This window comes from Hypanus sabinus, chromosome 16, assembly GCF_030144855.1.
Source record: "Hypanus sabinus isolate sHypSab1 chromosome 16, sHypSab1.hap1, whole genome shotgun sequence".
NCBI lineage: Eukaryota > Metazoa > Chordata > Chondrichthyes > Myliobatiformes > Dasyatidae > Hypanus > Hypanus sabinus.
This window is the reverse complement of record NC_082721.1, coordinates 43,553,400-43,580,950: the sequence shown is the minus strand read 5'-3', so window position 1 is coordinate 43,580,950 and position 27,551 is coordinate 43,553,400. Positions and strand designations below refer to the sequence as shown.

The 27,551-nt window shown below is 40.7% G+C and overlaps 1 protein-coding gene across 2 annotated transcripts in view; it reads left to right on the top strand.

The window, feature by feature from the left end:
• The first annotated feature begins 2,253 nt into the window (after positions 1 to 2,253).
• LOC132406256 (immunoglobulin lambda-1 light chain-like) overlaps positions 2,254 to 27,551 on the top strand; it is a 280,487-nt gene continuing 255,189 nt past the window's right edge. Inside the window, exons 1-3 of one of the 2 annotated variants that reach the window (XM_059991646.1) lie at positions 2,254 to 2,393; positions 2,497 to 2,853; positions 3,922 to 4,585. In XM_059991646.1, coding sequence (XP_059847629.1) covers positions 2,348 to 2,393; positions 2,497 to 2,853; positions 3,922 to 4,244 — 726 coding nt within the window. In that variant the 5' untranslated portion in view covers positions 2,254 to 2,347 and the 3' untranslated portion in view covers positions 4,245 to 4,585. Of the gene's footprint in view, positions 2,394 to 2,496; positions 2,854 to 3,921; positions 4,586 to 27,551 lie in introns of those variants that run through there. The other variant, XM_059991647.1, reaches the window with a different exon arrangement.

Sequence of the window (27,551 nt, the reverse complement as noted above, 5' to 3'; positions counted from 1 at the left end):
GGTAAAATTGAATAGGTATATGGACAGGAAAGGAGTGGATGGTTATGGGCTGAGTGCGGGTAGGTGGGACTAGGTGAGATTAAGAGTTCGGCACGGACTAGGAGGGCCGAGATGGCCTGTTTCCATGCTGTGATTGTTATATAGTTATATGGTTACTCTGAATATCATCCAGTTAGAGGGCAAGTTATCATCAGGGGTCTCCTGAACCATACACATGCTCTTCTGTCTTTCCGGTGATATCCCAGCTTCTCCACTGCATGCCATCACTTTAGCTACAGAATGACCACAATCATCTAGGTGTCCATTCCCATAGAACTGAGATTCCCCTTCAGACTATTTGATGACATATTGCCTGACTTACTCAACAGACTTAATTATTTTCCAGAGTATTCAAAGACGATAAATGCATGTATAAACTCACTGGGATATTACCTCCTGTTCTGCATTTCCTACTAGAGCATTGCTCCAGATCCTGGTACTCTGGTCAATCTCAGTTATTCCACATTCTTGGTTCTGTTTATATATTGTCCATCCAATGGTACCCAGAGCTGGTTTTTGGTGAAGGCCTTCTATAAGTGGCTGTAAACAATGAGTTGGGTTGGCAGGCCAATGCAGAAGGCATAGTGTGGCACTGGAGATGGACACAGTCAGTTCAGATGATATAGCAAAGGTATTTTTAACAAAATAAACTTTATAAATAATAAAAAAATGTTTGCAAGAGTAAACCGTACAATGCCTTGTCTTTCTGAGAAAATAAAATTAAGTACTTTTCAAATCATGTAGTCCCGTTGGATCGTATTCTTGCTGCAATAATTGAGGAGCCTCCTCATCAAAACAGCCACCTCCCTATCCCACAATGTGGTCCTTCCCCAGCAACCCCTTGTGGTGGCTGCACCAAGCTTCAATGCATCCTCAGCACGTACTCCTGCAGCCTGAAATGTGCCTATTGGCACCATTCCTCCACCAACATCTCGATGCTGCTTGGAATGAACTGTGAAGCAGGCCCTAGCACTTTTCTTCATACCTTCTTCGCAACCCCACAGTCCGCAAAGAGGGGTGTGATTGTCTCATCCCAACAAGAGTCTTCCCACAGGGAACACACAGCGGTAGTGATTTTGTGTGTATATTGAAGGATCTGACTTTGAGAGCCCCTTAATCCACTTGCTAAGCAAGGTCTTGGTGCCTGGTGGTGAGGTCTGGTGATGATGAGTTCTGCTTGATTGTCTGACAAGTCTGCTCAGAGAACAACCCCACTGTGCACATTGAGTCCTTCTCCTGTCACATCAGTGGGCCGTTTTGTTTTTACCACTGACTGGTGGGCCTATGGTCAAAAATGTTGACCTGGAATAACTTTTTCCACAAAGGACAGGTAGTATGGCACCGTTCAGCTGACAGGGAAATTACACAGTAACCAGGCCAGACATATTCTTCACAACACCAGAAACAGAAAGAACCTTAGAAAGGGTACTTGGTAGCCATGGACTTAGGTGCCATGCACATTCTGATGCTACCAGGCATTAAGATGCTGTCCAGTGTGAGGACATCATTTCATACTTCTAAACTAATTCAAAGGATTCAAAGGGAGTCCGAAACATCAGTCTAATTTCGTGTTTTACTTTAAGCCAGGAGCGCATCTATTAGGTGCAACTTGTTGACAGTTCATGTCTTGTAATTATTTATTTAAGCAAATAAGAATACTCAGTTGAACTATATATGTACTGAAATAAATAACAGATTATGCAAATAATACTGAATATTAACTACACAACAGGTATGATTTTCCCTTGATTCTCCAAGGACTGTGCATTGTGTACCATCTTCCTGGCTCCATCTTTGATTCCCAGAATCTTCCCGGAAGATGGCCCGGGTGTGTACCAAACTAGAGGAGCAAGGAATAGACCACACCAGCACCAACAGCAACAATCCTGAGAGGGTGCCAGGGTGGGTTTGAACTCAATATTGAATGACTGATGTGGGAACAGCAAGTCTGCACCTCTGCCCTGTTGTAGCTAAAGGTGTGAGAGGCATCTCTGTTCCCAGGGATGAAATCAGGGAAAGGAAGAGAGAGTATGGGAAACGTCAGACAAAGAACGACCTGCTCATCTGCACGTTGTTTTGAACAGACATGTCAGTTACTGATAGTGTCATCGCCTCAACCCGAAGGCATGTGACGGCGAATGGGAGGGTTTCAAATTCTTTCTCTGGCTGGTCAGTGGGAGTCGCCCTGATTTGCATGGATTTCCTCCGAGAACGAATGGCTCTATAACTGGGTTCCATTGGCAGCGGCGGCCACAGTCCATCACAGATCCACCAGCAGAAGGGAAGCAAGAAACTGACGGCAACCACAATGCGGACACTGTGTTTTTTCTGGTGTTTGTCAATGTGGCTGGGCTGTAAGTACAAGCAGCAAGTCTGCACCGCCTATGTTTGCTGGGGTGGGCTTTGGGGTCGCATTAAAGAGTCAATTGTTAAAGTTGGATTCCTGTTCTTTCACAGCTGGAGAATCCCAGCCTCTGACTCAGCCTCCGACCGTCTCGGTGTTACCTGGAGCCAAGGCCACGATGAATTGTAACATCGGTACAAATGACAATCAATACGTTAGCTGGTACAAGCAGACACCGGGAACACATCCACAGATGGTCCTTTATCACCATCCTTCCTGGAGTAACCCAAGCTACGGCCCTGGGTTTAGCAGCGACCGTTTCACATCGACTGTCGAAAGCGGAGGCACCGAGTACCCGTTGATCGTAAAGAATGTGGAGATGAGTGACGCTGCCATATATTACTGCGGGAAGTGGATTTCATCGATCAATAATTTCGTGTTCGGCCCAGGGACCAAGCTCTTTGTTGCAGGTAAGTGACAGTAATTATATCATGAATAACCAGGACATAAAGGCGGTCACTGGCATTTAACAATTATAACGTTATTATTACCCGCGAATTTTATAGTGGAAAATGGTGCTTTAAAATCAAATCATGTTTCGTGTTCAGTGTCAGTTTTACTCGATAGAGTGCTGTGTGGTGAATTGTTTCCGTCTTTTAATGATGCATTTCTCTCTTCGGTTGTCTTTACGGACAAACTCTCCTCTCGCACCCATCCATTGAAAGACACTCTCGAATTGCCCAGTCCTTGCCTTCTTTCCTGCCCCGTGTTCCCCTCTGCGCGGCTCTTTTTCAGTGTCCGCTGTTCAATGATCCAGGCAAATACACCGACTGTGATCGGAAATCCCATTCCGCGGGGAATCCAACCTCCCCAACACCACAGTGTGTGGGAGCAAAAGCCGTCGACATCATCCCAGATCACAGAGTGACCAACCTTGCCCCGCTCCTTGGAGCTCAGCACCGCGAATTTGCTGCCTTCGCCCAGTGGGGAGAAGGCAGGTTGTGGCTTGTGTTTATTCTGCCGACAGCAGCGGGGCCATTTCTGATGGTGGGTAGGGCGGAGGGTAGATGAGGAACGTGAAATACAGCGCTCACTAATTAATAAGGGCCTGTCCGATTTTGGTTCAAGAAATGGACTCAACAAAATAAACACGGCCCTACCGCGCACTGCCATACTGGGCTAAGAGACCTCTAACGAGATTGCTGAAGGGGCTGATGGCACAGAGACGGGGCACATGAAACTACTCCGGGGCATTTTGATGCCAGTGTGTCTCTCAATTCCGTCAATGACTCAGAGCCTAACAGCCTCACCGGTTGGAGAAGATTTCTAGTTAACAAACATGAAGTTTCCTTCTTCCGACTCTACACCTCTCTCCAACTCCAACTCGCCCTGGTCCCCTACAACCACCCCATCCCCCAGTGAGATAATTGGTCAAATTCTACGAAACTGGAATGTTTAATCTGAGCTTCCGTTAAAGTGTGAAATAACGCGAGGTCTCCTGTTCATTTGAAACACGTCTTCTCTCGTTTATCTTGCAGATCGGCAGCTCCCGGACCCTTCAGTGAAACTGCTTGGGCCGTCAGCCGAGGAGCTCTCCTCTAAAGGAGCGGGCACCTTAGTTTGCCTGGTCAGTAAATTGTCGGTGGGCTTCCCTGTCGTCAGCTGGACAGTGAACGGCAGTCCGACGAGCAGTGAGGTGAAAACCAGCGGGGTGACTCAGAATGCAGACAAAACCTTCAGTCTCAGCAGCTACCTGACGGTGCCCGGCGCAGACTGGAGCAGTGGGAAGAGGTACTCCTGCTCAGTTCAACAAGGAGCAGCCTCGACAACATCCGCAACAGTCACACAATCCAGCTGTTAAACAGCGCGGCTTCGGCCTTGTTTCTTCCCTGATTAACGTGAGATCACTGCCCTGTATCTTTCACCTCTACCACTCTTACTCGCTCATCCCTGTACTTCCCTTCTGTTCCGCTCTCTGTAGTTTCCATTTTGATGTTGGAATATTTGTTCCCGAGGCTGATTTTCCTACGGAGAGGCTACGCGGTGTTAAAGTGGACAGTGATTTGTCTTCTGGAAATTTCAGCCGGTGAATGGTTTTCTCTGGCACTGGGGTTTGGATTAATTAGAATAATAAATGATTTTGTGATTCGTCCTCAGTTCCAGACTAACGGTGACTAACTGCAAATAAACATGATCAGTGCAGGAATGATTTCCATGTGTGCATTTTGACATCTTTCGAGTTCATCAAATTCTGACACCGAGTGGGAGAATCAAAAAGAAAGGAGATTCGTCTCTCTACTCTGGTTCGTGTCCTGGTTTCCTGAAGTTTCTCTTCAGCAGCTTTGAGTACCGAATATTAGCAAAGAAGAACGCGAAGCACCTCTGAGAACAGTGTTATGGGTTGACTGTAAGGCTGCGATGCCAACAGTTGGTCTTGGGAAGTTTAGTGAAAGAAATGAACTGAGCATGGCTGCAAATATTCAGGTTCTGGAGTAGCTTTGGCGGAGAGAGGGATAAGTTGTAGCTTTGTTCTGGGATAGTGAGGTTCCGGTAGTAATCACCGATACTGACAAATTGGAAAGTCTGGTTGTCTGAAATAAATGGATTATAAGGGATGAAAATTGCCATATCAGAAGTTTAAAAGCTGTTCCTCAATCATCTCTTGGGCGACAGCGTTGGGGTGCAAGAGCTCAGAGACAGAATAGTTAAGCATTTGTTTCACAATTTCCTGATTCCTCTTCCCCTACCGTCTCAGCCGCACTCTCAGCCCCTTTGACTTCTCTTTGCAACCGAACACTATACCGATCAATGCATCCTAGGCTGACACCTCAACCTTTCTCCTCTGGCAGTGCTGTTACATTTATTTCCCGAACCCTGATCCTACTTTAATCCTTCACCGCCCTCCCCACCATCTCGCTTCTGGACTGCGAGCCCACCTCCACTCATCTACTTCCCGCTACCTCAATGAAGTGCTGGTCAACACTTAGTGATTAACGTCGGGGATTTCAAGTAATGACGACACTCCTGTTGTTCGTCATTGGAGAAGCAGAAATTTTGGTGACAGAGAGAGGAACATTGTGTGGGTAAGAGAAAGAGAGATATAGAAAGAAGGAGTGAGAGATGAATGGAGAGAGGGTAACAGCTGATAGTGAAGGTGAGATGAGGGAATAAGCCCTGGAGACAGAAGTGCAGTAAGGAAAGCAGGTGGGAGGGAGGCAATATTCCTTATTGAGGAGAGGTAAGGTGAGAACCCGGCCGTGCTGGTACAGCTGGAATTGCTTCTTTATGTCCTCACCCTCATTTCACACAACCTTCACCTCCTTCCCCTCGCTGTCCTCTTCCCCCTTTTAACCTTCCCGTGTTACAACTCTCTCTCACACACACACACACACACACACACACACACACACACACACACACACACACACACACACACACACACACACACACACACACACACACACACACACACACACACACACACACACACACACACACACACACACACACACACACACACACACACACACACACACCATCCCAGAGCACAGTCACTGCAGTACTGGGTTTCTGGTAGAGAAAACACACTCACCAAAACCCCACACTGCAATGAGTAAGATCCACCATTCCAACATTCCCATCAATTAGGGAAATCTCACACCAACCTGTTACCAAGTTGCCCTTCCCACTTTGTGATACCTTTGTGCTCCCTGAAGAGGTAAAGGAATATTCAAGTAATAATCTTATACTGAAAAAAGTCTTTAATCAAATATTACAGCATAAACTGCACTGTTCATTGTCATTTGGTAATTTAGGGTCAGACACAATCTCAGAGTACAAGACAGTCTGTTTAGAACAGAGATGAATTTCCTCAGCCAGACAGTAGTGGATCTGTGGAACTCATTGCCACAGACGGCTCTGGGCTCCAAGTCCTTGGGATAATGACTTGGAAAATATGCTTATTTTTAACAGCAGTTGACAGCTTCTTATTTAGTGAAGATGTTTTGGGGAGAAGTCAGAAGAATGGGGTTGAGAGGAATAATAAGCTGAATAGCCTGTTTCTGCTCCAATGTCCTGTGGTCTTATGGTAGAATTTACCAAAACACATAATGAGGCCATTCGGCACAACTCAGTTCCGAGTTAAGCAACCTGATTTGTGCTCTTTTTGCTTTCAAACATTCCATCAATATGTAATATTATGAGCAAAATATATCAGTAACAAGAATCATATTTCACCAAAATTAAGACATTATGGTTGTTTGACATCAAACATCCCAGTCCCAGGATATCACTCAGTAGTTCCTCATGCAACACACTCATCCCGCTGCTACATCAATAACCTTCCTTCCACTAACGAATCGCCAAAAGATGATGCAGCACAGGAGCAGAACGAATCCATTTGGCTCAGAGAATGCTCTTCCATGATTGATAAATATTCCTTCTCAATACCATCTATTCATGATTAATCTATTACCCTTCTCATCGCCATTCTCCTCCCCTTGGCTTTGATGCCTCCACTGCTATCAGTGGCAATGAATTCCATATATTCACCAGTCTCTGGCTGAAGTCATCCCTCCTCATTTCTGTTCTAATGGAGAGACTTTGTGTTCTGAAGCTCTGGTCCCTGGTCCTAGATTCCCCCACGATTGGAAATGTCCTCTCCATGTCCACTCTACTAGGCCATTCATTATTTGACAGCTTTCAATGAAATCCAAACTATTCTTCTAAACTCCAGTGAGTACAAATCCAGAAACATCAATCATTCCTCATATGTTAATCATTTCATTCCGAAGATCATTCTTGAACCTCGTCTCCTATGCCAGCATTTCCATTTCCTGAGAAGACTGCTCACAATACTCCTTATGCAGTCTGACCCAATACCTTATGAAGGCCTCAGGATTATATCTTTCCTTTATATTGCAGTCTTCTCAATTCACTTTCAAAAGTACTGCCTCAACTTGTAACTCAACCATTATAGATTCCTGCACTAGGACTCCCAAGTCTCTTTGCACCTCTGATTTCTGGATTAGTTCCCTGTTAAGAAAATAGTCCACAAGCATGCATGACCTTACACTTCCTTACACTGTCTTCCATCTGCTACTTCTATTCCCATTTTCCTAATCTTTCCAAGTCCTTCTGCTTACTCCCTAATTCATCAGCACTTCATGCCTCTCCACCTGTCTTTGTATCATCCACAAACTTGGCCATACAGCTATCAATTTCATCATCTATATCATTGACATAAAACATGAAAAGTAGTGGTCCCAACATTGACCTCTTCTCAGAGCTTCTGAGTATCTAATTTAAAACAACTTACACTTGCTCTCCTTTGTTTATCCTGCCTGTTATTTTCTCAAAGAATTCAAACAGACCTTTTAGGCATGATTTCTCTTTTAGAAAACCATAATGACTTAGCTCCCTGTTATCATGAGACTGCAAGTTCTGTAAAATCTCATTTTAATAATGAAATCTAACATCTTGCAAGCCACTGAAGTCAGACTAACTGGCATGTACTTACCTGCTCTTTGCATCCTTCCCTTCTTAAAGAGTGAAGTTACATTTGCAATTTTCCATTCCTCTGAAAGTATTCTGGAATCTAATGATTCTTGAAAGATCACAACTAACGCTTCAATTCAACAATTTTCTTAACTGCTTGGGTGATCTTGAGAAGGTCATCAAAATTCAGGGTGCAATTAGCCCGATGGAAGTTCAAGGAGATGGGTTAGGTACAATAGACAGTGTTTTAAGCAAAGAGAGGAGGAATGGGCTAAGAATTCTATACTTGAATGCACGTAGTGTCAGAAATAAGACATTTGAGCTTGAAGCTCAGATGAAAATGGGGAACTACGATATTGTTGGGATAACGGAGACATGGCTGCAAGGGGATCAGGCCTGGGAATTGAGTGTACCAGGGTATACGTGCTATCGTAGAGACAGAAATATGGGAAGAGGGGGTGGGGTGGCCCTGTTGGTGAGGAATGAGATTCAGTCCTTAGCAAGAGGTGACTTGGGAACAGGGGAAGTAGAATCTGTGTGGATTGAGCTGAGGAACAGTAAGGGTAAAAAGACCCTAATGGGTGTTGTGTACAGGCCCCCTAACAGTAGCGTGGATATTGGGTACAAGTTGATTAGGGAGTTAACATTGGCATGTGCTAAAGGTAATGCAGTCGTTATGGGAGATTTCAACATGCAGGTGAACTGGGAGAATCAGGTAGGTGCTGGACCCCATGATAGGGAGTTTGTGGAGTGTCTAAGGGATGTATTTTTGGAACAGCTTGTGCTTGAGCCAACCAGGAACGAGGCTATTTTGGACTTGGTGATGTGTAATGAACAGGAATTGAAAAGTGATCTTGAAGTAAAGGAGCCATTAGGAAGCAGTGATCATAACATGATAAGTTTTTATCTACAATTTGACAGGGATAAGGGCAGATCAGAGGTGTCAGTGTTGCAATTAAATAAAGGAGACTACGGAGCCATGAGGGAAGAGCTGGCCAAAGTTAAATGGGCGGATGCCCTGGCAGGAAAGACAGTGGATCAGCAGTGGCAGATATTCTTGGGGATAATACAAAAGATGCAAAAGCAGTTCATTCCAATGAGAAGGAAGGATTCAAAGAGGGGGAAGGGGCCACAGTGGTTGACAAAGGAAGTCAGAGATTGTATAGCATTAAAGAAAAAGAAGTATGACAGGGCTAAGATGAGTGGGAATACAGATGATTGGGAAAGTTTTAAGGAACAGCAGATCTTAACTAAAAAAGCAATACGGAGAGAAAAAATCAGGTATGAGCTCAGTCTAGCCAGGAATATAAAAGGGGATAGCAAAAGCTTTTTTAGCTATGTGAAGAGAAAGAAGATAGTTAAGAACAATGTTGGCCCCTTGAAGAATGGATTGGGAGAAATTGTTATGGGAAACAGGGAAATGTCAACAGAATTTAATGCGTACTTTAGATCTGTCTTCACCAGGGAGGACACAAGCAATCTCCCAGATGTATGGATGGGCCAGGGTCATAAGATATCAAAGGAATTGAGACAGATTGACATTAGGAAAGAAACTGTGATGAGTAGACTGGTAGGACTGAAGGCTAATAAATCCCCGGGTCCAGATGGTCTGCATCCAAGGGTTCTAAAAGAGGTGGCTCAGGAAATTTCGGATGCATTGGTAATCATTTTCCAATGTTCCTTAGATTCAGGATCAGTTCCTGATGATTGGAGAGTGGCTAATGTTATCCCACTTTTCAAGAAGGGAGGGAAGGAGAAAACGGAGAACTATCACGCTGTTAGCCTAACGTCAGTCATGGGGAAGATGCTTGAGTCCATTATTAAGGACGAAATAGTGGCACATCTTGATGGCAGTAATAGGATTAGGCCGAGCCAGCATGGATTTACCAAGGGCAAATCATGCTTGACTAATCTGTTGGAGTTTTTTAAGGGTGTATCAAGGATGTTAGATGAGGGAAAGCCAGTGGATGTTGTGTACCTAGATTTTCAGAAGGCATTCGATAAGGTGCCACATAGGAGATTGGTGAGTAAAATCAGAGCTCATGGCATTGGGGGCAGGGTTTCAACATGGATTGAAAACTGGTTGGCAGATAGAAAGCAAAGGGTAGCAGTGAATGGGTGTTTCTCGGACTGGCTGGAGGTGACTAGTGGGGTAACACAGGGCTCTGTATTGGGACCACAGCTCTTTACGATTTATGTCAACGATTTAGATGAGGGCATTGAAAACTATATCAGCAAGTTTGCTGACGATACTAAAATGGGTGGCAGTGTGACATGCGAAGAGGACGTTAGGAGAATACAGGGAGACTTGGATAGGCTGGGGGAGTGGGCAGATACTTGGCAGATGTCATTCAATGTGAATAAATGTGAAGTTATCCACTTTGGAAGCAGGAACAAGAGGGCAAAGTATTGTCTGAACGGTGTAGAATTAGGTAAGGGAGAAATGCAAAGAGACCTAGGAGTCCTAGTTCATCAGACAATGAAGGTGAATGAGCAAGTGCGAGAGGCAGTGAAGAGGGCAAATGGAATGTTGGCCTTTATTACAAGGGGAATTGAATACAAGAGCAAGGATGTCCTTTTGCATTTGTACAGGGCCCTGGTGAGACCACACCTGGAATATTGTGTACAGTTTTGGTCTCCAGGTTTAAGGAAGGACATTCTGGCAATTGAGGAAGTGCAGCGTAGATTCACTAGGTTGATTCCTGGGATGGCAGGGCTGTCTTACGCAGAGAGATTGGAGAGATTGGGCTTGTACACACTAGAATTGAGGAGATTGAGAGGGGATCTGATTGAAACGTTTAAGATAATTAAAGGATTTGATAGGATTGAGGCAGGAAATATGTTCCAGATGTTGGGAGAGTCCAGTACCAGAGGGCATGGATTGAGAATAAGAAGTCAGTTATTTAAAACAGAGTTGAGGAAGAACTTCTTCTCCCAGAGAGTTGTGGAGGTGTGGAATGCACTGCCTTGGAAGACGGTGGAGGCCAATTCTCTGGATGTTTTCAAGAAGGAGCTAGATAGATATCTGATGGATAGGGGAATCAAGGGATATGGGGACAAGGCAGGGACTGGGTATTTTAAAGTGAATGATCAGCCATGATCTCAGAATGGTGGTGCAGACTCGAGGGGCCGAATGGTGTACTTCTGCACCTATTGTCTATTGTCTATTGCATCTTTCAGAAACCTGGGTTATAGTCCTTCTGGTCAGGGTGGTTATCAGGTCCAGGTAGCCTTTCTGAATATAGCATTCTGTGTTTCTATTGAAAGGAGCCCTGGTGAAATCCCATTGGGGTAGTGAAAACAATCTCTGTATTTCTTTTTCCATCAGCAAGCTTAGGAGCCTGCTAATCTGCATCTGATCCAAGTCACTTTCTGTAATCATAAGCAACAGAGCTCCCAGAACTGATTCCTGTGGAAAACCACTAGTGATGGTGCTCCAAAGTGGATATTCCCCATCCACTACTACCCTCTGTCTTCAATGGCCAACCAATTTTAAATCCAGTCAAATAAGTTATCATGGATACAAAGTGAATTAGTTTTCTGAATCAGACTATCGGAGAAGCTTGTCAAATGCCGTTCCAAAATTCATGTAAAAAAACATCCTCAACTCTAACATCATCAATCATTTTTCTCACCTCCCCAAAAGCTGCAGTTAATTTGTAATGCATGTTCAGCCCAGCACCAATCCATGGCTAACTATTATGAATAAGCACATGCTTATCTAAATTTCTCTAATCCAATGCCTAATAGTCCCTTTCAGTATCATTGTTAGTTGAAAGGAGGAACCCTGCTTCCTGTCTCCTTTCTTCCCTTTTATTGGATTCAGTTCTCTGATATATATGTCATGTTGTGAGGGAATGGCAGGCCTGTGCTCACTGGAAATTTGAAAATGGAGAGGGAAATTGATTTGATCATCAGCACCTGATGGTCTCAGCAGGGAGGCTATGGACAGATTGTTTAGTCTCATCGGAACATCTTGAAAATAGTGTTTAAAATCAGGAGCTGCTTATTTAGGACAGATGTGAAGCAAGCTTGTTTCTCTGACAGAGCAACGTGGAAGAAAAGTCAATTCATATTCAAGTCCAAGTCCAGGTTTCATGGTTCAAGGCCCAGCTCCGAGGTTCAAGTATCAAGTCCAGGGTCCCGAGGTTCAAGTATCATGTCCATGTCTGGGTCCAGAATTCCATATTCCAGGTTTTGAGGTCCAGGTTCTGAGTCCTGGCTCCGAGGTCCGTGTTCTGAGTCCTGGCTCTGAGTTCCTAGTACCTAGTCCAAGTCCGGGTCCTGGAGTACCTAGTCCAAGTCCGGGTCCTGGAGTTCCAAGTCCTAGCCCAGACCCTGAGTCCCAGCATCAGTCCAGGTCCTGAGTCCTAGTCCATTATGCTTATTCCCACTACCGCATGGCTCTCTCCTTGGTTTCTCTTTGTTCTATCCTTGTGTCAGGGTTTTTCCTTGTAGCTATTAATAAATTCTATTTAGTTAAGCCTACAAAACGTGTTTGTGTCCTGCATTTGGGTCCACCCTTGCTCCGCCTTTGTAACAATCTTATGGGATTGTAAACTCAGCTAGCCTCTTCTTTATCAATAATGTCATTATTGATAAAGAAGAGGCTAGCTGAGTTTACAACTTTTTGCAGCTTTTACCGATCTTGTGCAGTGGCCCCTCCAAACCAAATCATGCAGCCAGTCAGAATGCTCTCAACGGTCAATCTATAGAAATAAAACTGTAGACCTTTAGACCTGGAGGAAACTGGAGCACCCTGAAGGCGAGCAAATGTTCAGCACCAGCCAGCAGCTTCTCGATCGCTGATGCAGTGCAAGGCGTCTGCATGTGACGGTGTTTTCCTTACTCCTTCTGAGGGAAGGCCCTTGTGTTCCAGTGGACTTTCACTTCGATACCACCGGAGGATGTTAGCGAAGGCCTGTGTCGGCAATTTATGGATTGGACTGTAGTTCACTTTGACTCTTTTTATGTTTTATGTTTTATGTTCTGTGTTTTTGCCCGTTCTTTCGTGTTCTTTTTTACGTGATTTTGTTCGGGTATTTTTCCACGTGTATAGCTGATTGGTGTTCATGTTCATGTTTCCACTATTTGCATTTGCGCATGGGGTTGGTTGATGCTCTTGTCTCACTAGCCTGATTTCTATATTTACACATGGGGAGGTTTCATGTTCAAGGTGCAGTTTGCAGAATTTGCTATTTTGTACCTGGGGTGTGGTTGATGCACTTATTGCGGTTTGACGGATTTGGGGGTTTTTTGGTTCATGGTGGCTTTGATGGTCTTGTTGCTGTTGAGCAATGTTCTTATTCGATATTTATTAGGGAGGGTTGACCTGCTTGTTGTGGATGCATGATGTAGTTTTTGCACTTGAGGATGGCTGATGTTCTTGATATGGTTTCAATTATTTGATTTTTGCACATGGGGAGGGGTTGATGTCCTTGTTGCTGTTTGCATGATTTGTTTATGTTTTGTGAGTAGGGGATGTGATATTGACCAATTACTTGTTTCATGGTTATCTGGGGAAGACAAAACTCAGAGTTCTACACTACATACATGGATGGCATCTGTTAGTCTCACAAGACCATGGATCTGCACCTGGAAAGTCCTGCTTCAGTCTCTCCAGGGTGCAGGCCTGGGCGAGGTTGGATAGAAGACAAGCAGTTGCCCAAGCAGCAAGTCTTCCCTCTCCAGCCACCGATGTTGTCCAAGGGAAGTGCCGATACAGCTTGGCACTAGAGACGTGCTGGAGTTACCAGAACAAGGCTGAAAGCAATGTCATGCTGCCTTCGGGACTCCAGCTCCGTATTTGTCCTCGGGGTTTACACTCAAAGCCTTTCCCATAAGTGGTTATGGCCGCAAGGTAGCGGAGGTTTGAAATCAGAGTTTTCCCTCCCTTAGATGGGCTGCTTTCCAAGACTAACCAGATCCATCGACCTGAAGCATTGGTTTTAAGGCACCAGGACTAGCCTTTTCTGCTTCTCCTGTCAGCAGAAACGATTCCGCCGGGCATAGCGGCTAAGCAACATGAGAAGGCCAGGTGTTGGACGTGGTTTTCAGAGGCTATTTGAGACGCATACCGTGAGGAGCACTTTCAGGTAGTGGGAGCTTGTCCTCAGCTACATGCAAGGAACAACTCCTCAGCTTGACAACCTTGGAACGACACTCATAATATTTCCTGATCCTTCTGAGTTATGATATTGTTCTTCACTCAAAACATGAACAAAAACATTTTGCCTTCACAGTTGCTGTTTGACCTGCTGTATTCTTCCAAGACTGTTTTTTTTGTACCCTTGAATAGTATTTATTTTGTATTCACAGGGACAACTGGCAAAAATCTCATAGTTTTAACAAGTCTGTTGTTTGCATATCACCTATTTCTAGTCTTTAAGGGGCAGAAGCCCTTTGTTCAGATCTATTGGTTTGAGGATGCCAGTTAACTATAGGCAGCTCAATTGATTAATGCACATAGTGCGGTCACTCCAGCCAATTCTTATACATGATACCTTCTCCTCATGTACTCATCTATATTTAACACTGAATCAAGGTCAGCAGCTTTGTTTGATTTCAATGGTAGAGTGACAATATGCTGTATGACAAGATACAAATTGTGGTGGAAATATAAAGTTTTACTGCTGCTGCTTCCTAGTGCATCAAGTGTTAATTTTGACATGCCAAAACTATTCTGAAAATATCTGATTCAGTATGTTGGTTCTGCTACAGAACGCCAACTTTCAAGACACCAACTAGAGTACATTCCTTATTTTTTCTACACTCTGTGCTACTTTCACCTTGCATTCACTATGATGGAGAATTTATCTTTGAAACTCTATCCTAGATTGACAATTACCATTTCCTTGTCTACATGCAGTATCCCCTGAAATTCCCTGAAACCAAGGCCTGAACCATTTGATCATTCTAACTAAACACACCCCATTCTCTACACTAAGCTGACTCTACTTTTGAACCTGTATCTAAATTGAGGCTGCAGTGTTGATAGTAAAGACAATTCATTCAAGTGGTATTAGAATGAATTCTTGTAATCATATATTGACTCCGCTTTCCGCTCACAGACATGTAAGACATAGTTTCTTTCTGTCCACCTTTAATCTCTCCCTTTACTGACTTAAACTTTGAAATTTCAACTTTATTTAGTCGGATCTGTAAAGCAACAGTTATAACTGTGGCTACTCTAAGAAGTACCAAAAGGAACCCTGACCTTTTAGGCAACAGAAAGCCTAAAAAAGCTGACGAGTTCTCGGAGGAACCCCTTTGGTTGAAGAGATAGAGTCTCAAGTCAGCAGTATCGGCACTGAAATAACTCAGCTATAAGAGAAATTTGAAGAAAAAATTGACTCTCTGAGCCTCAATCTTAAAGAATTTCGTCAAAATGCGGCTGACCTTTCTTCTCATTTAGAAAAGGCTCAACAATGACGCTTCGGAACAATACTTGTATTGTTGGATTGAAAGAGAAAGCAGAATCTGCTGACATACTGGATTATTTTGCTAAAATGTTTCAGTCTTTATTTCCGGAGGTTTGTTTGCAACTCCCGGAGATTGAAATGGCTCACAGAACCGGTGTTTTAAAACTTCCGGATCAAGGTAAAAACAGACATATTATTGCGCGTTTTCTCCATTTTAGAGACAAAGACCGCATTATTAAGCTTGCAAGTAAACAAAGGATGTTTCAATTTCAAGGTTCGGAAATTCACTTTTTTGAAGATTTTCCACGTGAAATTGTTAAGAAGCGTGCTGGATTTGCCTCGGCCATGAGATTAGTTTAACAAAAAATGCTCTTTCCATAGCTTCAATATCCAGCTAAGTTAAGAGTTCTTGTCAAAAATTCTGGGGCTCATATTTTTGATGACCCAGCCAAAGCATTGCTTTTTATTAATTCTTTGCCTGACGAGTCTGATGACGAGTCTGAAGCCTGAAGTTTGAATGACTTGCAACAGTTTGATTGTTACACGGCGCAAAGAGTAATGAAATTGGGGGATTTGATGGTTATACAAAGTCTTTACCTTAAAATGTATTTTTATCTCTCAAAATCACTGGTTTGGATGGTTTTAACCTCAGAAGACATAGCAGGAGAACTGTTGAAAGATTGTAAATAATTTTCAACCATCTAGAATTTTATCTGTGCAGCATTTAAATGAACTAACTGTTTTTTTTCTGTTAGATATGCATTTGTAAAGATCTTTGAAGTAATTATTTGGATTTCCTTGTGTTTTAAAGATAGATTGGATAATTTAAAGATGGCGATTGGTTTTCTTTTGCACAAATATTTCAAGAATTGTTTTGGATGTGTTTTTCTTCCCTTATCTAATATTATGAAGGTTACTTTCAAAATTGAAGGTCGTTTTGCTTTACAAAAAAAACAGTTCCTTCCATTTTAATTATATTGAGAAATATGTTGACTGTAATGACTTTTATGTTCGGTAGAGGGAGACAGAGATCACTATTTTCACTTTTTTTATTTAGGTAGGTGGAGTTTATATTTGCTTTCTATGCTTTTCTTGGGGCTTGCTTCGATCAATTTTGACTTATTTCCAGGCTTTGTAGTTTGGGTGGGTTTTTTTCTGTTTTTTTATCCTCATTATGGAATCACGGAGCATACGCAAATTATTATTATTATTGTTCATCTCCACCATTTTTGACTACCTTATTCTGACATGCATCTAACTACTCTTTTTAGATACAACGTCTCATGACAATATCTAAACAGTTAAATGTTTTAAGTTGGAATGTCCGTGGTTGGAATCATTCTATTAAGTGTAATAAAACATTTAAAATTATTAACCGATTCCAACCGGATATAATCTTTGCTCAGGAGACGCATGTGGTAAAAATCGATTTTTTAAATCTTGGTAAGTCCTCAGTTTCATGCAAACTCTCAGAGTAAAATTAGAGGTGTTTCTATTTTTATTGATTCCAATATACCTTTTAATCAGAAGGATATGACAGCTGATATTAATGGTAGATTTTTGATTGTTAAAGGAATAATTTATAATAGGAAAATGGTTTTTGATAATATTTATGGACCAAGTGTTGATGATCCCTCATTTTTTATAGCTGTCTTTGCTCTATTACCTGATTTAAATGAATATATGTTATTAATGAGTAGTGATTATAATACTTGTTTAAATCCTTTAATGGATAAGTCATCTCCAAACATCAACTCCCTAATTGTTCTGCATCACATATTAATTCATTTTCAATTGATTATGGTATAATTCAAATTTGGAGGCATATGCATCCTAGCAATAGAGAATACTCTTTTTTTCTCACATGTTCATAATAAATATTCGAGAATCGACTATTTCATAGTCAACCCTCGACTTTTATTTAATGTTCAGAAGTGTGAGTATGATCCAACTGTTATCTCTGATCATGCTCCTTTAAAGCTAATATCTGAGCTGAAAGATATTTCTTCTACCAGACCATTTTGGCATTTTCCAGAACACTTGTTACAAAGTTCAGAATTTGTTGAGTTTATTGAAACTCAGAAAAAGTGTTTTTTTTCTCTTTAATAATACAGGAAATGTCTCAAAGTTAGTAATTTGGGATTCATTAAAAGCCTGTTTACGTGGTCAGAGTATTTTGTATATAGCTAAACTGAAGAAACAAACAAGAATGGAATTAGATAAAATCTCTAAACAAATTAAAGAATTAGATAACATCAATACAATCTCTCCAAATGTTGTTTCATTTAAAAGAAGAGTAGAATTACAATCACAATATAATTTATTATTAACACATCCTATTAAAGGATATTTGTTTCAATTGAAAAGTCAAATTTTATTTTTGGGGATAAAAAATAATAAACTCTTAGCTTCTCAATTAAGAGCAGCTAGAGCTAAACGACAAATTTTAAAGATTTGTAAAACTAATGGAGATATAGCAAGTAAATATGAAGATATTAATAATATTTTTCAAGATTTTTATAGATCTCAATTTCCTGCAGATTCCTCCAAAATGAAGGTTTTTTTACATAAGATTAAATTTCCTCAAATTTCTGTTTGAAGATCAACAGATGCACAATGATCCAATTACTGAGCATGAAATTCAGAAAGCTATTTTATTAATGCAATCAGGTAGAGCTCCTGGATTTGATGGTTATTCAGTAGGATTTTACAAAAATTTGAAGATTACTTTCTCTGTATCTTTTGGAAATATTTCATGAATCCTTTGAGAAGGGTAGTTTACGTTTTTCTTTTTATGAAGCATCTATTTCCTTAATCCTTAAGAAAGATAAAGACCCTGTTGAATGTTCATCATATAGACCTAGTTCGCTATTAAATGTGGATACAAAAATTCTCTCTCAGATAAAGGCTTACCACTCGGAAAATCTTTTAACTAAAATCATCTCTATGGATCAAACAGGCTTTATTAAAGGCCGTTACCCTTTCTCTAATGTTTATATATTCACCATTATCTAAGCAACCTCAATGTGTTATCTCTCTCGACGCAGAAAAGGCATTTGATAGAGTTGAGTGGCCATATTTCTTTAAAGTATTAGAAAAATTTGGTTTTGATAATAATTTCAATGGGTGGATTCAAATGATTTATAAGAATCCTATTGCCATGGTTATTACTAATAATTTCAAGTCCTTTTTCACTTTCTCGTGGTACTAGAGAGGGATGTCCATTAAGATTTTTTATTATTTAATCTTGTATTGGAGCCTTTGGCCATAACACTGCGTGAAGCTAAAAATATTCATGGTATCTCTATGAATGGAACCATACATAAGATTTCTCTTTGTGCAGATGATCTTTTGGTTTTTATTTGGAATCTTGAGGAATCAATTCCTAATCTTTTGGAAACACTAAAAGATTTATGTAAATTTTCAGGATATAAACTTAACTTGAATAAAAGTGAATTGTTTCCATCAAATACCCCTGTTTTTATGATATGATATTCCTTTTTAGAATTGTTAGTACTTTTAAATATTTAGATATAAAGATCTGTCGGGGTCCGGAGCCCGCGTTCCGGGTCTTGATCCAGTCCGCGGACTCCGGGTCTTGCAGCTGTCCCTCACGTCACCCTTGAGCCAGTTAGGATCCTCCTGGCTCAGGAAGGCACACCTGTGGCCAATTCAGCTGCAGGTGTTTATAAGGGGCCTTGGGACTGAGACCTGGCGGGTGGTCATTTGCTCTGAATCCTGTTAACCCTGCCCAGGTTCTGACCTGCTCCGCATTCCGTTTACCTTGCCCAGGTTCCGACCTTCTCTGTATTTGTTCTGTCCTGGTTTGTCTTGTTCCCCTGCTTTCTTGCATGCGTTGGTCCCGCTGTTCCACCCGTTTCTCCTTGCTTGCGCTGTCTACCTGCCTCTTCCGAGTTACCTGGGGATCATGGCTGTCGTGCTGGTCACCCTGGACCTAGTCCCTGTTCTGCCTCTTTGCCTCCGTCAGGCAGGTCCAGCGGGACTACCGCTACCCAGAGGGGTGTTCTGCCCCTTTCTCACCCCCCCCCCCCCGCCCCCGTGCTTCAGATGGATTGTGCCCCGCACCTGCCTAGGAGACCGAGTCTTGCCCAGGCCTCCGTGTTTTGTCCTGAGAAGCAGCCCTACCCGGTATATATGCGGCCTGCCTGTGGGGGAGGTCTCTCCTCCAGCCAAGCCATCTACCTCAAGACCCCGCTTTCTGCCTGCACTCTCGGATTCTGCCCTGCCCCGCCTGACCTCCGGGATCCATCCCCGTCTGCATTACCCCTTGCATGCCATGGCGTCCCCATGCTGTCCTACCCCTATTACTTCAGTGCCTGCGTCCTGCATTTGGGTCCATTACTGTCCCCGCTCCTGACAAGATCTTAATAAAGCTAATATAGTTCCTTTAATGGACTCCATGAAACAACTATTTTCTAGATGTGTTACGTAAACAGGCAACAATAAATATGAGTTGGGCAAGGGTTTTTTTTAAACAAACAACACTTTTATTGAACACTGAAAACAAACCCCCCAAATGTAAACAAACACTAACGTAACCGGAAACAGCTGCTGTGCAGCAGCTCAAAAGGTTCTTAAAGCGATGTAGCTCAAACAGTTCTGAAAGCGATGTTGCAAAAACAGTTCTTTAAAGTAGTATTGCCAAAAGTTCAAAAATGCTCACAGTCATTTTAAAAGGAGAGACTTTATAGGACGATTTAAATTCTCTTTCACGTCGTTTTGCTTCGATTCCCGATGTCGAACTTCCCACGAGGAATTTACGAAATGAAACGGCTTGAAGGCACTGACCTTTCCTTTATCACACTGTCCTCAATCTTCTGCTATCCCGCAGAGATTAACATGAGAACAGTCAACGAATTCCTTTCCGAATAAGGATTAAATAAGGTTGAACCCGTTTCACCATCGTAAATCGATTCTCCTCGATCTTTAACTCCCGAACTCCGATCTTCACTCTCCACTGATTTCTCAACTGGTGGTATTGTAAAGAACCCGCTGGCAATGACCTTTTAAACCTTAGGCATTAGATAAAACTTCATCTTTCAACTAAACTGCGTCATCACATTAAATCATGCAGTGGCATGAAGTCAACTTGGCAAATCCAGCCACGAACTGCCCCTCCTCACAGCGTGGGGTCTTCCTTTTATAACCTGTAAAAAAAATCTGTCACATGATCTCTACTGGCGGGAAAATGACGTCACTCCACCATCACAAGACCATTACTTCAAGTCCAGTATAGCTTCAACCCCAGTCACGTCACGAGTACGTAACACCTCCCTCCAAAAAAAACATTTTTGGTCTGACAAGAACAAAAATTTTTAACAATTGCTTACAAGAAAAACAAATGTATAAATTTTATAACATACATAATATACAACACCATCATATAACAGCTTATAACTCACAATACAGTAGAATCAGAATCAGAATTTAATTGCCAAGTACCTATGCACATACAAGGAATTTACTTCCGGCAGATGTTGTCTTTCTGCTCATAACAATAATAATGATAAATATAAACGAAAATATAGATTATACATACAGGTAGTGCAATCCAAGTAATAGTTAGGTGACAGTTAACCGGCAGTTAACTGTTCAGCAAAGTGACCGCAGTAGGGAAAAAACTTCTCATGTGCCTATTAGTCTTAGTCTGGAGGGATCTGAAGCGCCTACCAGACGGAAGCAGTTCAAACAGTCCATGCGCAGGATGGAAGGAGTCCTTTATGATGTTCCCCACCCTCTTCTTCAACCTGGAAGAGTACAGGTCCACAATAGAGGGCAGGGAGGCTCCAATGATGTGCTTGGCAGTACCTCAAAATATTCCAAAGCTAAAACAAGAGATAACAATTCTTTCTCTATTCTCGAATAGCTTCTTTGACGCTTATTAAACTTATTAGAAAAGTAAGCTACTGGATGATTAACCTCATCACCCTCATTCCTTTGCATTAATACTGCTCCTGCAGCCTCATCACTAGCATCCACAGCCAATGAAAAGGGTTTTTCAAAGTCAGGTGCCTTAAGCACAGGTTGTTGACATATCATTATTTTCAATTTCTCAAACGCTTCTTGACAAGGCACTGTCCACATAAACTTCACATTCTTCTGCAGAAGGTTAGTTAATGGAAGGGCAACATTAGCAAAATTCTTACAAAGTTTTCGATAATATCCTACCATTCCCAAGAATCTTCTGAGAGTTTTTTTCCCCGTTGGAATGGGAATCTCTAAAATTGCCCGAACTTTTGCCTGAACAGGAGCTACCTTACCTTAACCTACAATATTAACAAGGTAAGTCAAAGTGGCATGTCCAAATTCACTCTTAGCTAAATTAGTAGTTAAGTTAGCTTTTGAAAGCCTTTCAAACAATTTCTCCACCGCAATAATGTGTGCTTCCCAAGTATAATTTCCTGTCACTAAATCATCAATCTAAGCATCAGTATCTTTCAATCCCTAAATCACAGAGTTAATCATCCTCTGGAAAGTACCCGGGGCATTCTTCATCCCAAATGGAAGAACATTATACTCATATAACCCAGGTGGAGTTACAAATGCAGAAATCTCTCTACCTCTGTCCGTTAATGGAACACACCAATACCCTTTCAATAAATCAATCTTTGTAAGGAACTTTGCTTTTCCAACTTTATCTACACAATCATCTACTCTAGGAATTGGATATGCATCTGTTTTTGTTACAGCATTAACCTTCCTATAGTCCATACAAAACCTAATACTACCATCTGGATTTGGCACCATAACACATGGCGAACTCCAATTCGAGTTAGAATGTCTAATAATATTATTCTCTCACATATATTCAATTTCTTTCTCAGCAAGTTCACATTTTTCTATGTTCATCCTATATGGATGTTGTTTGATAGGTTTGGTATCTCCAACATCTACATCATGTGAAGCTATAGTAGTCCTTCTCGGAACATCTGGAAACAATTCCTTATATTTAATAATTAATTCCTTCATCTGTTGTTTCTGCTTTAGCTGTAAATGTGCTAATTTCTCATCAATATTTTCCAGAATGGTTGAATTTGGTAACCTAACAGAAACAATGTTGGATTTAGAATGAAATTCAGATGAATCATCTATCATATTCCTAGTTAAATCAAACTCATTCTCACTAACCACAACAGTCACAGTATCAGATTGTTTCTCAAAATATGGTTTCAACATATTTATATGGCAAAGTTGTGTTGACCTTCTACGATCTGGAGTTTTTATCACGTAATCCACATCATTGATTTTAAACACAATTTCATAAGGACCATGAAATTTAGCTTGTAAAGGATTTGTCTGCACTGGGAAAAGAACCAACACCTTATCTCCAGACTTAAACATCCTCATCCTAGCTTCTTTTTCATACCAAGTCTTCATTTTCTCCTGAGCCAACTTTAAATTTTCCTTGGCTAAGCTACAAGTTTTATGTAGCCTGTCCTTAAATTTCAAAACATAGTCCAACAAATTAGTGTGTACTTCCTTACTAATCCATTGTTCTTTCAATAAAGCTAAAGGTCCTCTAACTCTATGCCCAAACACAAGTTCAAATGGACTAAAACCTAAAGATACCTGTACCGATTCCCTTACTGCAAATAAAAGTAAGTTTATACCCTCATCCCAGTCACTTTCATTTTCCACACAATATGTCCTAATCATATTCTTGAGGGTAGAATGAAACCTCTCCAAGGCACCTTGCGACTCTGGATGGTATGCAGACGAAGTAATTTGCTTAGCTCCCAATTTATAAACTATCTGTTGAAACAATCCAGACATAAAATTACTGCCTTGACCAGTTTTATATTTCCTTAGGTAATCCAAACTAAGTAAAAAATTTTATAAGGGCCTTTGTCACAGTTTTAGCTTTTATATTCCTAAGTGGTACTGCCTCTGGAAACCTAGACGAAGTACACATGATAGACAACAAATACTGATAACCAGTTTTTGTCTTTGGTAATGGACCAATACAATCTACAATAACTTTAGAAAACGGTTCAACAAATGCTGGAAAAGGTTGTAATGGAGCTACTGGTGTAACCTGATTTGGTTTACCCACAATTTGACAAGTATGGCATGTTTTACAAAACATTGCCACATCTTTTCTTAAACCAGGCCAGTAAAAATATTTTAATATCTTGTCCACGGTTTTCCGTACCCCTTGATGTCCACCTAAAGGCACACTATGAGCTAAAGTCAAAATCTCATTTCGATAAACTTTAGGGACAACTACCTGGTAAACAACATTCCAATCCTCACTTGTAGGAATTGTAGGCAATCTCCACTTCCTCATCAACACTCCTTTTTCCAAGCAATATCCTACTGGCACCTTCTCAATTTCACTATCTAGTAAAGCTTGCTCTCTTAATTTTATAATCTCCGAGTCTTTATTCTGCTCTGCTATCATCTCCTTCCGAGACAGAGATAAATCTTCATAGTCAGACTTACTCCAAGAATCTTGTTCAAACAACGAAGATAAGAAAATCTTATCACACACCCTCAAAACTCGAATCCTGAGTTGAACAGTCCTGAGTAACAACCTCATTCTGCACATCAATCTTTTTAGCCATAGCTCTAGTCACAACACAGGAAGAATCTGTGTTAGAATTCAACTCTGGTTCCTCTAACTCCATTGTCACATGCCCTTCAGGAAAAACTTGTCCACCTGCCAAGTCATAACCTAACAATAAAGAAATACCCTTCACAGGTAAGCTATGCTGTAATCCTACTTTAACAAATCCTGTAACTAACCCTGACTTTAAATTTACTTTATGTAAATATACAGGCATAAAATCACTCCCAACACCTCTTATGTAATTTACCTCACCAGTATCAGACTCTTCATTAAACTTCAACACACTGTCTAACATCAGTTATTGAGAAGCACCAGTATCCCTAAGGATTTTTATTGGCACCAGAGTAGATCCTTCTTTCAAGGATACAAACCCTTCAGTTATGTAATGATCATATCCCATTCTAAGCTGGTCAGACACTAACAAAGCCTCATTTGTGTTTATCAAACCCTGTAACTTTACAGGTGCTTCAGTATGTTGCACACAAGCATCTGGAACTGCTTCCTTCTCTTTCTTTTTCAATCTGAAATAGTTAGCTATTACATGGCCAGGTTTCTTACAATAGTTACAAATAAGACCAAACTGTCTTTCCTTCATAGGCTTTCCTTCCTCCTTACCTTTCTCATTAACTTCTGATTTAATTTCTGATTTACCTTGAGTCTCCATGTTATTTTTCCTCTTAAAAATTCTGCACTGAGCAAATTTATTCTTATTGATTAAAACATACTCATCAGCTAATCTAGCACAGTCCTGCAATTTATCAATATCCCTCTCATTTAAGTAGGTCCTTACTTCAACAGGGATACTTCTTTTAAATTCCTCCATTAAAATCAGCTCTCTCAATGTATCATAGTCCCCATTTACATTTTTAGAAGAAACCCATCACTCAAAACACACAGCTTTATCATAGGCAAATTCCACATAAGTTTTTTTCCACAGACTTTTTCAAACTTCTGAATCTTTCCCTATAAGCTTCGTATGCTTTTAGGATATGCATTTTCACAATATCATAATCAAGTGCTTGCACATCACTTAAAGCTGTGTAAACTTGTTGTGCTTTACCTTTAATTACACTATGTAACACTGACCATCTATCTCTCGGCCACTCCGACATCCGAGCAATAGTATCAAAATGTTGAAAATATTTTCCACTTCTGTTTCACTAAATGGAGGGACCAATTTAATTTCTTGACTAGCAACAAACAGTTTTCTAGAACCAGAAGACTGATTCACAGACCTTAATTTCTCCATTGCATATTCAAATTCTTTCTGTTTTTGTTCAGCCTCTAATTTACAACGCTCTAACATCATTTGTTCGATTTGCAACTGCATCTCTAGATTACTTATTGGAAATGACTCTAAAACCGAATCATCAAAACACCCGAATCCACATACTGTGACGTGATTTTTCTCTGTATCACAGCCTTTGATGTAGTCGTCAAAATACCTTTAAGTTGCAATCTACGAGCAATCTCAGACACTTCAGTCTTTTTCCGCACCTGGCGAAACCAGAAACTCATCAACATTCATTGTTGCCGAATAACACTCACAAGCCAATCAAACAAAAGAATCGAGTATTCCCCTTTTCCAAAACACCGATTCAAAAGTCAGCAAGCGTTTAAACTCAAATGATCCAATTCCGGACGAGCCACTATATTTATGTTACGTAATCAGGCAACAATAAATATATGAGTTAGGCAAGGGTTTTTTTTTAACAACAACAATTTTATTGAACACTGAAAACAAACCCCCCCAAAAGTAAACAAGCACTAACGTAACTGGAAACAGCTGCTGTGCGGCAGATCAAACAGTTCTTAAAGCGATGTTGCAAAAACAGTTCTTTAAAGTAGTATTGCCAAAACTTCAAAAATGCTCACAGTCCATTTAAAAGGAGAGACTTTATAAGACAATTTAAATTATCATTCACGTCGTTTTGCTTCAATTCCCGACGTCGAAATTCCCACGAAGAGTTTACGAAACGAAACGAAACGGCTTAAAGGCACTGACCTGTCCTTTATCACACTGTCCTCAATCTTCTGCTATCCCGCAGAGATTAACACGAGAACAGTCAACGAATCCTTTCCGAATAAGGATTAAATACGGTCGAACCCGTTTCACCATCGTAAATCGATTCTCCTCGATCTTTAACTCCCGAACTCCGATCTTCACTCTCCACTGATTTCTCAACTGGCAGTATTGTAAAGAAACTGCTGGCAATGACCTTTTAACCTTTAGGCATTAGATAAAACTTCATCTTTCAACTAAACTGCGTCATCACATTAAATCATGCAGTGGCATGAAGTCAACTTGGCAAATCCAGCCACGAACTGCCCCTCCTCACAGGGTGGGGTCTTCCTTTTATAACCTGTAAAAAACCTGTCACATGATCTCTACTTGCGGGAAAAAGACATCACTCCACCATCACAAGATCATTATCTCAAGTCCAGTATAGCTTCAACCCCAGTCACGTGACAAGGGTACCACTGTCATGTCACGAGTACGTAACAGATGGAATCCACTTACTCTCTCTTTAATAGGTCACACCCATGCCATGAAAATGATGACTTTACCTAGATTTTTATATATTTTCCAAAATATATCTATCTTTTTAACTAAATTTCTTTTTGATCAAACTGACTCTCTCTTCTTCCTTTATTTGGAACAATAAGAGACCAAGAATTAATAAGTATCATTTACAAAAATCTGAAAAAGATGGTGGACTTGCACTTACTAATTTAAGACTATTATTGGGCAGTTAATATCAGAGAATTATGTTTTTGGCTATATTGGCTCGACAAGAGCCACAAACCACTATGGGTTGATTTGGAATTAAAAGCTGTTAAACAATTTCATTTGACTTCAATGTTAGGAGTTCCATTACCTTTACAATTCTCTAAAATTCTGAATTTAAATCTTTACCCTGTTATTAAACACTCCTTAAGTATTTGGTTTCAGCTTCACAATTTTTTAAATTTTTATCAACTTAAGTTGTCTAGTCTTTTATATCAAAACTTTTTATTTAAACCTTCAATAACCATTCCCATTTTTCTCCTTTGGAGCAATAAAGGGATATGATCTTTCACGGGTTTATTTTGTGATGGTTGATTGATGACTTTTGAAGAGTTAATTAACAAATGTTCTCTTGCTCGTACACATTTTCTGCAATATCTTCAGGTTAGACACTCTTTACAGAAATATTTATCTAGGTTTCTATACTTGCAAGAATCTGGTTTGTTGGATATCATCTTGAAGTTGAATCCATTAGGTTCCATTAGCAGAATTTATAATTTACTTTTGTTACAAAAAGAGAACCTCTCACTAAAGATTAAACAAGATTGGGAGAGAGAACTTAATATGACCTTTGTTAATGAAGATTGGTTACAAGTTTTGAAAAACGTAAATTCTTCTATGTGTGCCAATCACTGTTTACTTCAGTTTAAATCTGTTCACTGTTATTACTTAACAAAGGAGAGACTATCTAAAATATTCCCTAGTATAGACAACTGCTGTGATAGGTGCACAACTGAAGTAGCTACTTTGTCACATATGTTCTGGGCATGTTCTTCTTTAAAATCGTTTTGGAAATCTTTATTTTCTACAATTACTAAAGCTCTGAAAATTAATTTATAACCCAATAGACTGACCGTTCTATAATATTTCCAC